This window comes from Eptesicus fuscus, chromosome 2 (genome assembly GCF_027574615.1).
Source record: "Eptesicus fuscus isolate TK198812 chromosome 2, DD_ASM_mEF_20220401, whole genome shotgun sequence".
In the NCBI taxonomy this organism is placed as follows: domain Eukaryota; kingdom Metazoa; phylum Chordata; class Mammalia; order Chiroptera; family Vespertilionidae; genus Eptesicus; species Eptesicus fuscus.
In genome coordinates this window covers 2327242-2342091 of record NC_072474.1, presented here as the reverse complement: position 1 = coordinate 2342091, position 14850 = coordinate 2327242, and the positions used below count along the sequence as shown (strand labels likewise).

The 14850-nt window shown below is 39.3% G+C and overlaps 1 protein-coding gene across 2 annotated transcripts in view; it reads left to right on the top strand.

Annotated features, from left to right (window-relative positions):
- LRRC49 (leucine rich repeat containing 49) overlaps positions 1–14850 on the top strand; it is a 231849-nt gene that overhangs the window by 54311 nt on the left and 162688 nt on the right. For both annotated transcript variants that reach the window (XM_008151368.3, XM_028160350.2), the window contains one exon: positions 1138–1281. In XM_008151368.3, coding sequence (XP_008149590.1) covers positions 1138–1281 — 144 coding nt within the window. The remainder of the gene's footprint in view (positions 1–1137; positions 1282–14850) is intronic.

The window sequence follows — 14850 nt, the reverse complement described above, 5'->3', positions numbered from 1 at the left end:
GTAACCTTGGCTATTCATGGTATTTGATGGATTCCTTCTCTGTCTAGGCATCTATGTATGATTGGCATTTTTCTAATAGATTGGTAAGAAGTCTTTTTATTGTTTTCCAGTAGGTGGCATTGGATTATAAGTTTTTTAGCTCTCTTGCACTTCTCTGGTTTTTCATATTTCTGTGGGGGTGGTGGAAAATGCCTTTGTTCCCTGAGAAGGTGGGCGCTTTCCCTGTGATCCAGTCTCCCAGGTCTCAGGAGACTAATCTTATGGGGAACATGGTGGGCAATGTGGCTCCAAATTTGTGAAATCCCAGTGCTGTCTCCCTTGGCCATACGTTGTTGGCAGTGCAGCCTCATTGTGCAGTTGTGGGGTGAGCTGTAGGAACCAGGCTACCTTCTTTGTTGCTTTGCCCTCTAAGCAATGGCAACAAGTGGGCCTTCGTGGCATTCCCCTGAAGCTCCAGCCAATCCTGACATTAGTAGCAGAGTGTTCCTTTCACTCAGTGAAAGAGTGTTTCTGTAGTACAAGTTCTCAGGTTTGCAGAAAATGTTCTCTGTAACCCTACATGAAGGGTGAGGGGAGGCGAGCTTTTGGTGGTTAATGGAAAGCGGCCAGGCTCCATGGCCAAATAACTGAGGTTTTACTTGTGTGTTTCATCCCTGCCCAGGTCACTGGGCTCACCTGCAGCTTATACTATCCACTCCTGCAGGAATGCTAACTAAATCTCTTTCCTCCTCCGGGTTGAAGGGAGTGCCATTCACAACTTGATTCCTCTTCTCTCTGGGCTGAGCCCTGCAGTGAGCTTCTGGCTGCAAGTCTGAGTCCATGGCTCCTTGAGCTCTTCTCACTTCTTGCTTCCTGAGTTCACCCCCACTTGCTCAATGTGCAGATCTCAGATGTGTTTGTGAGCAGGGAATCCTTTGTTGAATTATAGCTGTTCAAATTGTTGAAACTTCAAGGGAAGAGACCAAGGGGATCTCTCATGCTGCCATTCCTCTGATGTCACTGAGATGAGAAATAGATTTTTAAATGTCTTCATATAAGTGGTCATTTAGTCCAATGGCTCTGTAGTAAAGTTTTGTTTTTTTATCATACATATCTGAGATTTATGCCTGCTAACCATCTCTTCCTCATCTTTAACAGATTGCCAAAATCGAAAATGTCAGTCATTTGTGTGATTTGAGAGTTTTAAACCTTGCCAGGAACCTTTTAAGTCACGTTGATAATCTTAATGGGCTGGATTCACTAACTGAACTGAACTTGCGACACAATCAAATCACTCTTGTGGTAAGTATTAAAATGGAATCAATGTGTGATTCCTGGCTGTTCCTTTAGGGAAATGAAATAAATATTATAGCATTGATTTATGCAAAGTAAGCAGCTAAGCTAATTCTGTTTCCTTCTGAATTTAATTTGCAGACATAATTATTAAGCTTTATATATTTTTGATTTTGGGAAGTATTTTTGTGTTTTCTATTTTAAAATTTAAATATAAAATTAAAAACAGAATAGAAATATTATCAGTAAATGAATCAGCTAGTGTAAATGTATACTGAATCCTTTCCTATTTTATCATGGGTATAGAATTCATATGAAAGAAGTTTATTAATAATTGAATGCTGATGAATTGTTGCAAAGGGAAATTTGGAGTTTTGGAGCTGTGAAGGCATGCATAAATATCATGTTCTTTGCAATTTTTATTTTTTAAATCTATTCTTATTGATTTCAGAGAGGAAGGGAATGGGAGAGAGAGATGGAAACATCAATGATGAGACAGAATCATTGATTGGCTGCCTCCTGCATGCTCCTTACTGGGGATCAAGCTTGCAACCCAGGCATGTGCCCTGACCGGGAATTGAACCGTGACCACTGAGCAACACAGCCTGGGCTCGTTGCAATTTTTAAAGAGGCAGCTTGTATAGTGAAAAGAGGATTGCATAGTGCATCAGAGGCCTAGTTCTGGTCTTAGCTTCATCTTACAGTACCTATGTGACCTTGGGCAAATCACTTTAACTGTGTAAGCCTCAGTTTACTTTTTTCTAAAATAAGAGCATTGGGTTAGAGTTTTCCTAGGGTCCTTTTTGGCTTTCTGATTCTGAAAAAAAAAAAAAAAAAAAAAAAAAGCCATAAAGATGTAAGAGAACTGGCATGTGAGCAGGAAGAAAAAGGTAAGCATTGTGGAGACAAAACTACAGAAAGGCGAACCTGGAATTCTGAAAAGAGATTGTCAGGTTTATAGTTTTACTCAAGTTCAGCAACTAAATAATAGCTAACACTCAGGTATTTTGTATTGGGAATATGTAAAGAGCACTAGAAATACGGCTTTCAATTGTATGATATGTACAAGCCTCGCAGACTGCTAATGATTGATAAAAACATTATTTGTTCTTTTAACAAGTTTTCGATGTTTACATGCAATAGAAAAACTGTGTTAGGTTCTCTCTGGATATCATTTAAGCACTTTCAAAGGCACAATCTAACTCAACTTTTTCAAGACATTGAGTTCCTTTGTAAATAAGTAAGTGTACCTTAAGTAGTATACTTCGAAAGGCTGGAGGACAGATGATGATTTATCTCTAGGTCTCATTGTACAGACTGGTTTCATTTTGAAGTTTTCCCAGAAAATCTGAGTCACATAATGCTCATATCTTTTTTGGATAATTTCAGAACCTTCTCCAAGACACGGATTTACTCCAGAGTCTCTAAATTCTGTCAGGCCCTCCCCAAGAATAGATTTAAATATTGGAAATGGCTTATTTAAAAAACATACAGGTTGAGTTTACCTGTTACATTGCTAAGTCTCTAGGAACTTTGCTCAGGCTGGACTTAGTCTGTCCTTGGGACATTGGATATGGTAAGAATCCAAAAAGTTTTGGTTACAGTAGGGTACGGAAATGTCTTGGCTCTGGCATATTTCAGTCTATATTTTGTCTTTCTCTTGGAAAGTGCATTATGCATATCCTGGAAATTCCTTACTGAGTTTCTCATTTAGTATCATGTCTAATTACTGTTATAGCCTCGGCAGCATAAACATCTTAGGGAAAAGGAAATGATATTACTTTCTAAAAGTTTAAAACATTATACATATAGTATCATTGTCAGGATATAAGTATGATGCATATTCATTTATAGGAAATTGTGAGTATACATATAAGGATACATAAGAAACTTTACCCAACTCTTATTTTTTTTAAAGCATTTTTCTAAAAGAACTAAGAGACTTTTAAATCTGAGGGTTCTCCCCCCTCCACCTTCCACTTTATCTTCTTATTCCAGGGTTAGTTATCACACTTAAAAGTTCTGCTTTATTTCTTTTGTTGTTTTGATTTTTCTCAATGGCTGGTAATCCTTAAATGAGGATCATGTTAAGTAGTGGCTAGGCCTCTTGTGCAGCTTAATAAGTCTTTTTAACCATAACATCTCTTCCTAGTATGATCACTAGATTTGTGGAAGCTGTTCAATTCCACATACTGGCAGGCTTCCCTTTTGAGTAAGTGGAAGGGAAAAGCAGACTTGCTTTGTAATTGCCAAAACAGGAAAGACTATTGTTGGGGTAGGACTTTAATATCTTTTGTGCCAGGTGAAATTTGCCATTCCTATTCCACCTCTGGTCCTACGTAGTAGTTATTAACCATCTCCATAGATAAAACACCCACACTTTCCATCCTTCCTTGACAAATACTCTTTATTTAGAGACCAGATCCCAATTCTCCAACTAAGGGTTTCCTCAGCCAGCTGCTCTCAGGTGGTTGTGTGTGTGCATGGCTGGGGTAGAGGTGGACTGGGCCGGGGTTATGGAGTTGTTGGTATTTCTGGAATAGCTGTTGAGTAGACAGACCTTTAATTACACTTCCACTTAATTAGCCACAGTCAACCACCAGTCCACACCTGCGCTTTGTATGTACTGATTTGGAGCATGGAGCAGGATGGCATTCTGTCAGAAAGGATTGGTGCCTTTGCAATGCAGCAGCTCTTTTGTGAATTGAGCTGCAGTTTTCTCTGTTCAAGATCATCTCCTGTTGCAGAAGACCAAAGAAATACCAAGCACACTTCCTAGAGAAAGGGAGGGACCTGTTTATTAACACCAGTGGACTCCGGGAATAATTTCCAAATCAGAGTGAAGAAACACGCAGAGGGCTTCACATTTTATAACCTTCTGGGGTCTTTGTCTTGCAGATATGGTTCCGCCCCCCTTTCTTGGGCTTACAGGAAGGCCCCCAGGTGTTGGGGGTCCCCAGGCCATATCCGATGATCTGTCCTGGGGCCAGCGATAACGACCGCCCCCCTCCCCCAGGGCAGTGCATTGTTCACAGTTTTTATGGCCTGACAAGCCTTGCAAGACCAGTTTCCTCCTCACTCTGATATTATCCTCTCTGCTTTTCAGCTCCCTGAAGTTCATCAAATGTTGATCTGTTGTTGATAACTCTCTCTCTTTTTGGATTTACTCTTTTTGTGTTTGTTTGTTTGTTTTGCTTCACCCATTGAATTTTGAGAAGGACATGAAATGAATGCACTACCTATTTCACCATCTCGTCAGAGATCTCATTTTTTGATGTTGTTTGTTAAATTTGCTAATCTCTTTCTTGGAAATTTTAAAACACATGTCTTTTTAGTTTACATGGTATTTTCCCTTTTAAAATATTACAGACATTCCCAAAAGAATAGAAAGTAATATTCCAACATTTGTGTATCCACCAATCAACTTAATAAATAAAAATGTTTCAAATAATAGTTGAGGCCTTCTGTGTAACTCTCCCCCATCACATTTTCTTCCTCCTTTGCAGAGGTAACCCCCATTATGAATTTGGTGTTTATTCCCATGCATGTCTGTTTTTTCCCCATATCTGTATGTATCCCTAAATAATATGAAGTAATTCTTTTGCATGCTTTTAAATGTCCTATAAATGGTATCATCATAGTAGTGTATGTATCTTCTGTAAGTTGTTTTTATTAACATTATGTTTTGAGATTTATCTATGTTGATACCTGTAGCTCTGGTTCACTAATTTTCATTGTTATATAGTACTATATTATATTACTAGAAGCCCGGTGCACGAAATTCGTGCACGGCGGGGGGTTGTCCCTCAGCCCAGCCTGTACCCTCTCCAATCTGGGACTCCTGGAGGGATGTCCGACTGCCCTGGAGGGATCGGGCCTAAATGGGCAGTCGGACATCCCTCTCACAATCCAGGACTGCTGGCTCCCAACTGCTTGCCTGCCTGCCCTCCTGATTGCCCCTAACCGCTTCTGCCTGCCAGCCTGATCACCCCCTAACCACTCCGCTGCCAGCCTGGTTGATGCTTAACTGCTCCCCTGCCAGCCTGTTTGCCCCCAACTTCCCTCCTCTGCCAGCCTGGTCACCCCTAACTGCCCTCTCCTGCAGGGTTGATCACCTCCAACTGCCCTCCCTTGCAGGCCTGGTCCCTCCCAACTGCCCTCCCCTGCTGGCCATCTTGTGGTGGCCATCTTGTGTCCACATGGGGGCAGGATCTTTGACCACATGGGGGCAGCTATATTGTGTGTTGCAGTGATGATCAATCTGTATATTACTCTTTTATTAGATAGGATAGAGGCCTGGTGCATGGGTGGGGGCCAGCTGGTTTGCCCTGAAGGGTGTCCTAGATCAGGGTGGGGTTCCCTTGGGGCATGGGGTGGCCTGAGCGAGGGGCCTGTGGTGGTTTGCAGGCGGGCCACGCCCCCTGGCAACCCAAGCGGAGGCCCTGGTATCTGGAATTTATTTTCCTTCTACAATTGAAACTTTGTATCCTGGAGCGGAGCCAAGCCTGCTGCTCCCTCCAGGGCGGCAGCCATTTCTGTGGCAGTTAATTCACCTTCTACAATTGAAACTTTGTAGCCTTAAGCAGAGGCCTGAGCCCGGCCAGGGTGTGCGGAAAGCTTTGCTTCCCCTGTTGCCACCGGCAACCCTGGCCTGCTCTCTCAAGCTCCATTCTGCAGCCATTTGTTTGAATTTGTTTACGTTCTATAATTGAAACTTTGTAGCTTGAGTGGAGGCTTAGGCCTGCAACGGCTATTGGAAAGCTTGGCTTCCTCTGTTACCTAGGAAACCTTGCTCTCTGTGGCTGTAGCCATCTTGGTTTGGGTTAATTTGCATACTCGCCCTGATTGGCTGGTGGGCGTGGCTTGGCTGGTGGGCGTGGCTTATGTAGTGGAGTGATGGTTAATTTGCATATTACCGTTTTATTAGAGAGGATTGTAACTAAATAGTCATTCTTCTATTTATGAAAAGTAATATTATTTTTAATTTTTTGTTATTAAGAGTGATGCAGATAACTTTTTTTTACATGTATTTTTGTGTCTATGTATATAACGCTGTCTCTAGGTCAGTGGCTTTCAAACATTTTTAGCCACAATTTATGGCAATAAAACATTTACATTGAAATCCACTTATTTAATACATATTTATGTGAGTTCAGTATAAATAATGGGAGCAAGCATTTCATGAAACTATACCCTACCCTTACTGTAATCCATTCTAGTATATCCTATTTGATTCCATTATATTTCATTAAAAAATGTTGGTTTAAAAAAAACGTTGGTCTCAACCTACTGAATTGATTTATTGACCAATAAAAAATTGGTTGCAACCTGTATTTGAAAAACAGTGCTCAATGGTGGATACTTAAGAGAACCTTGCTGGGTGCCAGGATTATGCACATTATTTCACTTTATCAGATACCTCCAAGTTTTTCCCACAGTGATGGTACCAAATTACATTTCCATCAGTACTACCTGAGAATTTCTTTAATTTCACATCTTTGGTGAAACTTGATGTTCTCAGACCTTTTTATTTTTGCTAATCTTTTATTTATTTTTATTTTTATTTTATTTTATTTTTGCCAATCTTTTAACTACGAAATTGTATTGCATTGAGATTTCATTTTAAATTTCCAGTGAGGTTGGCCTTTCATCCTTTTTCTTCTTTAGCATTGAGATTGCCCCTTTTCTGAATAGCCTTATCCTTTGCCCATTATCAAAATTTTTTTTCCTTTTCCGGTTGATAAGAAACAAATTTCTTTTATTTCTGCTGTCTTTTGAGGCACAGAAGTAAAAATCATCCCTTATAGGATGTGGACATAAAGATATTTTTCTATATTGTCTAGCAAAGTTTTAAAGTTGGTCTTTAAATAGATTTTAGCTTGTAATGTAACGTTGAAATCCAATTTCATTTTTTTCCTCGTTTATTGAAAAGTGAATTCTTTCTGTCTTTCCCTCTGCCCTTGATAGAATCTCCCTCTAGCAAATTAAATATCCACATATACATGGGTCTGTGCCTGACCTCTCTGGCCTGTCTAACTGATATCTATCCATGTTTCAGAGTAACACTCTCTTAATAATTGTAACTTTCTATTTTGTTGTCAGAATTAGTAGAAGTAGATTCTCAATCTTTCTTTTTCTTCCCTTTCCTTTCTTTCACAAGCTGCTTTCTTTCCTTGTTTGTTTTTTTAAAAACATATATTTTATTGATTTGAGAGAGGAAGGGGGGGGAGGAGAGAGAGAGAGAGAGAGAGAGAGAGGAGAGAGAGAGAGAGAGAGAGAGAAACATCAATGATGAGAGAGAATCATTGATCGGCTGCCTCCTGCACACCCCACACTGGAGATTGAGCCTGCAACCCAGGCATGTGTCCTGACTGGGAATAGGTTGACACCCGACCATTGAGTCACGCTGGCAGGGTCCTTCCGTGTTTTTGAAAAATAATCTTGATCCTTTCTTCTATATACATTCTAGAAATAGCATGTCAAATTTTATGAATAATCCTACTGATCTGTTTGGAATACCTTTGACTTACTTTGAAGACAATTGACTTTTTAATGATATTTAGCCTTCAGTATAATAATATGAATATACTAGAGGCCCCACACATGAATTTCGTGTGCAGGTATGGTCCGTAGGCCTGGCCTGTGATCAGGGCCATCTTCCCCAGCTGCCCGCAGCCGGTCCCACTCCCCGCTGCCACCCACACCTAGTTCCCCATTCGCCATCCGCTGATCGGTGCCTGACGGACAGGGGAAGGGATCGAGAGGTGGCCTGTTCCCGCCTGCTCACTAGCCCCGCCCCCACTGCGGGTAGCCATCAGGCTATCAGAGCCTGCCAGCTGGGGAAAGGGACCAACAGGTGATCAGTGCACTTCATAGTGACTGGTCCAGCGGTCTTTCTGGTCGTTCTGCTGTTAGGGTCAATTTGCATATTACCCTTTTATTATATAGGATAGAGGCCTGGTGCATGGGTGTGGGCAGGCTGGCCTGCCCTGAAGGGGTCCCCGGATTGGGGTGGGGGTGTCCCCACTGGGGGGCAGGGCCAGCCTGGGCGAGGGGCCACCAGGGGTTTGCAGGCTGGCCATGCCCCCACTTTGTCAGGATGGACGTCCGGAATGACGTCTGGAAAACATATTACCCTTTTATTAGTATAGATTATTAGTATAGATAATATTAATATGGATGGTATAATATTAATATTGTACCTTTCTCAATTTATATGTGTCTAATTTAATTGTTTTATGCTCTTTTCCATAGGTAGCTTATTATTTTTTTTTGTTAATCCTCACCTGAGGATATTTTTTCCATTGATATGTGTATTTTTTTATTTTATTTTTTAGAGGGAGAGGAAAGGAGGGAGGGGGGAGAGAGAAGAGAGAGAGAGAGAGAGAGAGAGAGAGAGAGAGAGAGAGACATCAAACCTGTAATTCAGGTACATGCTCTTAACTGAGAATCAAACCTGCAACCCTTAGGTGTGGGGGCCAACATTCTAACCACTGGGATACATCGGCCAGGGCATTTTTGGCTTGTTTTCTTTAGATTTCTTCCCAGATATCTTACACTGTTTTGTTATTCTAAAATTATTTTGGTCAGAAATAGATTTCCTACTGTTACTAATATATGGAACCACAGTTTATTTTGGTTCATTGATCTTATATCTAGCAACCTTGGTCTAACAATAATTTGAATAAAATATCTGTAGATTATCTTAGGTTTTTAAAATTTAGACAATTATATATATATATATATATATATATATATATATATACATTATATATATACTATATATATATATTACAAACAATGATAGTTTTTCCCTATTGTAGATTTTGTATCTTCTTGTTTGACTGAACTTCAAGTTTGACGGAACCTCCAGTACAAAGTTGAGTGAAGAAGTAAAAGTACCTTATTTTTTATTTTAAAGGGAATGCATCACTAGCTGTGTCTAAATGCTATTTATCAGTCTGAAGAAATTATCCCCTATTAGTTTGCTTCAGGTTTATATTATGAATGGTTTTGGGGTTTTATTAAAAGATTTTTCTTCAGTTATTATATTGATCATATGGATTCTTCTTTGATAAATTAAATTTGAAAATTGTAAGATTTTGTAATGGTAAGTCATTCTAACATTTTTGGTCATTATGTATATTATATACATTCCTGATTTTGTTTGTTAATAATTTATTTACAATATTTACATCTATGTTAATAAATGAGATTGGCTTGTACTTTCTTTTATTTTTATTCTTTTCTGGTATGAAGGTCATACTAGCCTTGTAAAGTATATTGGGGGTGCTTCCCATTTTAATTGTGAATCTCTTTTGGTTTCCTATCTATAACAATAAAAGCATAATATGCTAATTAGACTGGACAGCTGAACAGCCTTCCGGACGTCATTCCAGACATCCTTCTGGACAAAGCCACCATGGCGGAAGCCAAGGCAGAGGTGGTTAAGGGCTATCAGGCAGGCAGGCGAGAGGTTAGGGGCAATCAGGCAGGCAGGCAGAGGCGATTATGGGGCGATCAGGCAGGCGGGTGATCAGGCAGGTGGGCAATCAGGCAGGCAGGCAAGGTGGTTAGGGATGATCAGGCAGGCAGACGAGCGGTTAGGGGCGATCAGGCAGGCAGGCAGGCAGAGGTGGTTAGTGATGATCAGGCAGGCAGGTGAGCAGTTAGGGGCACGAGTGGTTAGGAGCTTGCAGGATCGGGCCTAAACCGGCAGTTGGACATCCCCTGAGGGGTCCTGGATTGTGAGAGGGTGAAGGCTTTGCTGAGGAACCATCCCCTCTGTGCACAAATTTCATGCACTGGGCCTCTAGTTTAGTATAAATTTCAGTTTATATGAGATAACGATCATCTGTTCCTTGAATATTTGATATAATTTATCTGTTAAATAGGGTAGTTTTAAATGATTGAACTCAGTAATAATAGTGGGCATCAGTTTTGATGTGTAATAGTTTTCTTTCATCTAAATTCACTTTTTTTTGATGTTCTATTTGTAGTCATGTCTCCCTTAACACTTCTACTAATGCTTATTTGTACTCTTTTTTTTTTTCTTGATCAACATTACCTGAAGGCTGTGTATTTTACTAGTGGTCTCAAAGAACCAGCTTATGGCTTTATTGAACCTCTCTCATAGCTTTTAAAAAATATATTTTTGTGGATTTTTGATGCTATCTCTTATTCCCTCTATTTTCTTTCTAAGGTTTTGTGCTGGATATTTGATACATTGGTTTTCAGTCTTTTTAGTTTTTTAATATGAGCCCTTAAGGTTATAAATTTCCCTCTAAGAACCACTATAGTTTCTTCCCCCAAGTTTTGCAATTTAGTAATTTTATTATCATTTAGTTCTAAATACTTTTATTAGTTACATTATTATTTCTTCTTTGAGCCATATGCTATTAAGAAATATATCTAAAATTTTTAATATGGATTATCTTGTCATTCTTTTCTAATTTATTGTATTGTGGCTAGTGAATGTGGATTATATGTAATTGGTTCTTTGACGTTTGTTGAGGTTTGCGTTATTACCTTGTTAATACTTATCGTCAATACTTATTAACAATATATTTGCCTAGTATGTACTCAGTATTTGAAGCTATGTTTCTAGGTATACGTAAATTTAAAATTGGTGCATTTTCCTGGTAAATTGTTCCTTTCCTCATTATGTATTAAATATCTTTATTACTCATTTCTTCATTGAACAAGAATTTTTGAGCATGGGCCCTATGCCAGACACTGTTCTAGGTATGTATTGTTTGTATCAAGAAGCTAATAATACTTCCTGTCTTAACATTTATTTTGTATAATGTTAATTTCAGCTTTCTTTTGGTTATTTTTCCTGGTATATCTTTTTTATTCCTTAGCCTTTTTAACATTTTAAATTTTGACATAATTTCAGAAAATGTTGCAATAATGGTATAATAATAATTACCAGTAACTGTTATTCAGATTTTTTAAATGATAGCATTTTAGTACATTTGCTTTATACTCTTTTGATCATTCTCTCAACTCTTCCTTTCTCTTTATATCTACCAGTCTCTCTGATTCTCTATTTTTTTCTGAACCATTTAAGAGTAAGTTGCAGGCATTATGCATCCTTATCTTCACATATTTCAGTGTGTATTTTCTAAAATCAAGGAATTTTCCTATGTAACCACATTACAGTGATGAAAACCAGGAAATTAACATTTTATGATACTACTAGAGGCCCAGTGCACAAAATTCATGCACGGGTAGGATCCCTAGACCTGGCAGGCGATCATGGCCGATCTGTGGGGTTACCGGCGGGGTGATCAGGGCCCCCCCAGCTGGCACCTGCCTTGGCCAGCCTGGCACCGCCAGCTTACCAGCCTCGCCCCCTGGCACCGCCGCTGGTTACCTCCCTCTGTGGGGCAACCGACGGGGCAACGGGGGGGCCCCGCTGGCACCAGCCTCAGCTGGCGTGGGGCCTGCGGGCTGGGGGCAGCTCCTGCTCTGAGCATCTGCCCCCTGGTTGTCAGTGTGCGTCATAGCGACTGGTTGTTCTGCTGGTCATTCCGCCATTGGGTCAATTTGCATATTAGGCTTTTTTATTATATAGGATTACCTAACCTATATAGACCATTCAGATTTTCCCAATTGTCTCAGTAGTGTCTGTCTATTAAAGCAAAAGAAAATCCAAGATTGCATTTAGTTATGCCTCCCTATTCTTGTTTAATTTGGAAGTGTACCTGAATCTTTCTTTGTATTTCACAACATGGGCATTTTTTATAAGATATTTTTTCTTTTATTAAGCTTTTAATTTTTTAGAGAAGTTTTAGTTTCACTGCAAAACCTGCAAGGCACAGAAGTTTCCAAATTTTTTGAAGACTATTAGTTTATTACTTTGTAGTATGTCCCTCAATTTTGACTTGTCTATTGATGTTTTCTCATGATTAGATTCAGATTATATACTTTTGGTAGGAATATCAACAGAAGCAATGATGAGTTCTCAGTGTATCATAATAAGTTCTTTAACTCTCAACCTTTTTCTTATAAAGAATGCACAGCTTCTTTTTTAAATCAAGGTAACATTGATTAAAACATTATATAAATTTCAGGTGTACAACATTATAATGTAATATCTGTATACTGTGTAATTCATGCTCACCACCAAAAGTCTAGTTTCCATTCATCACCATATATTTGACCCCTTTTACCCATTTTGCCCTCCCCATCTACTCTTCCCCTCTGGTCACCACAAGCTGTTGTCTGTATCTTTAAGTTTGTATTTGTTTTATTTGTTCATTTGTCATTTTTTTGTTTTATATTCCACATGTGAGTAAAATCATGTTTTTTATCCGTTTCCATCTGTCTTATTTCACTTAGTGTAGTATCCTCAAGATCCACGAATGTTGTTGCAAATGGCAATATTTCATCTTTTTTTTTTACAGCTGAGTAGCCTTTTGCAAGAAAAATAAGTAAAAGGCATCCAGATTAGGAAGGAAGAAGTAACAATAATAACCTTAAATGTAAATGGATAAAATATTCCAATCAAAAGCTATAGGGTAGCTTGAATGTATAAGAAAACATGACCCATATATATGCTGCCTACAAGAGATGCACCACAGAACAAAAGACTAATACAGGATGAAAGTGAAGGGATGGAAAAATTTTCCCATGCCAATGGGAATGAAAAAAAAAAAAAAAGTGGGGGTAGCAATACTCATATCTGAACAAAGAGACGTTAAAATGAAGGCCATAACAAGAGACTATGAAGGCCACTTCATAATACCAAAGGGATTGATCCAACAAGAGGCTATAACCCTGGTAAATATGTATGCACCCAACATAGGAGCACCTAAGTATATAAAAAAACTTCTGGAGGACCTTAATGGAGAGATCAACAACAATACAATCATAGTAGGGGACTTTAACACCCCACTAACATCACTGGATAGATCTTCCAGACAAAAAAATTAACAAGGAAACAGGAACCCTATACAACACACTGGATCAGATGGATTTAATTGAAAGTTACAGAACATTTCATCCCAAAGCTGCAGAACATACATACTTCTCAAATGTACATGGGACATTCTCAAAGATAGACCACATGTTAGGACACAAAACAAGTTAAAGAAGATTGAAATCATATCAAGCATCTTCTTGGATCACAATGGCATGAAATTAGAAATCAACTATAATAAAAGATTTCAAAAACATTCAAACACACTGAGGCTAAATAGCATGTTATTAAACAATGAATGGGTTCAAAGCCACTGTTCTCAAAACTGCCTGGTACTGGCACAAGAACAGACATATAAACCAATGGAACAGAATAGAGAACTCAGAAATCAACCCAATCCACTATATTCAATTAATATTTGACAAAGGAGGCAAGAGCATACAATGGAGTCAAGACAGTCTCTTCAATAAATGGTGTTGGAAAAATTGGACAGATACATGCAACAAAATGAAACTAGACCACCAACTTACACCAAACACAAAAATAAACTCAAAATGGATAAAAGACTTAAAGGTGAGATGGGAAACCATAAAAATATTAGAAGAAGCCATAGGCAGCAGAATATCAGACATACACTGAGTGGCCAGATTATTATGATCTCTGAACGCATAATAATCTGGCCACTCATTGTATATCCTATATAATAAAAGGCTAATATGCAAATTGTCCCCTTGACAAGGAGTTCGACCAGCAGGCAGGCCAGCCAACTGCCCATGTCCCCTCCCCCTGGCCAGGCTGGCCGGACCCCACCAATGCACAAATTCATGCACCAGGCCTCTAATATACACACACACACACACACACAACACACACACACACACACACACACACACACACACACACACACACACACACTCTGAGTGTCCAGGTTATTATGCATTCAGAGATCATCATAATCTGGCCGCTCAGTGTATGTTGTAGCAATATCTTTACCGATACAGCTCAGGGCAATGGAAACTAAGGAAAAAATAAACAACTGGGACTACATCAAAATAAAAAGCTTCTGCCCAGCAAAAGAAACCATCAATAAAACAACAAGAGAGTGCACTGCATGGGAGAACATATTTGCCAATGTTATCTCCAATAAGGGTTTAATCTCCAAAATTTATAGGGAACTCATACAACTTAACAAAAGGAGGATAAACAATCCAATCACAAAATGGGCAAAGGACCTAAATGGACACTTTTCGAAAGTGGACATACAGAGGGCCAAGAGACATGAAAACATGCTCAAAGTCACTAATCATCCGAGAGATGCAAATCAAAACAACAATGAGGTACCATCTCACACCTGTCAGAATGGCTATCAACAAATCAACAAATGACAAGTGCTGGCCAGGATGTGGAGAAAAGGAACCCTTGTGCACTGCTGGTGGGAATGCAGACTGGTACAGCCACTGTGGAAAACAGTATGGAGCTTCCTCAAAAAATTAAAATGGAACTCCCATTTGACCCAGTAATCCCACTTCTAGGAATATATCCCAAGAACTCAGAAACACCAATCGGAAAGAATATATGCACCCCTATGTTCATAGCAGCACAATTTACAATGTCTAAGATTTGGAAACAGCCCATCAGCAGAGTGGATTAGA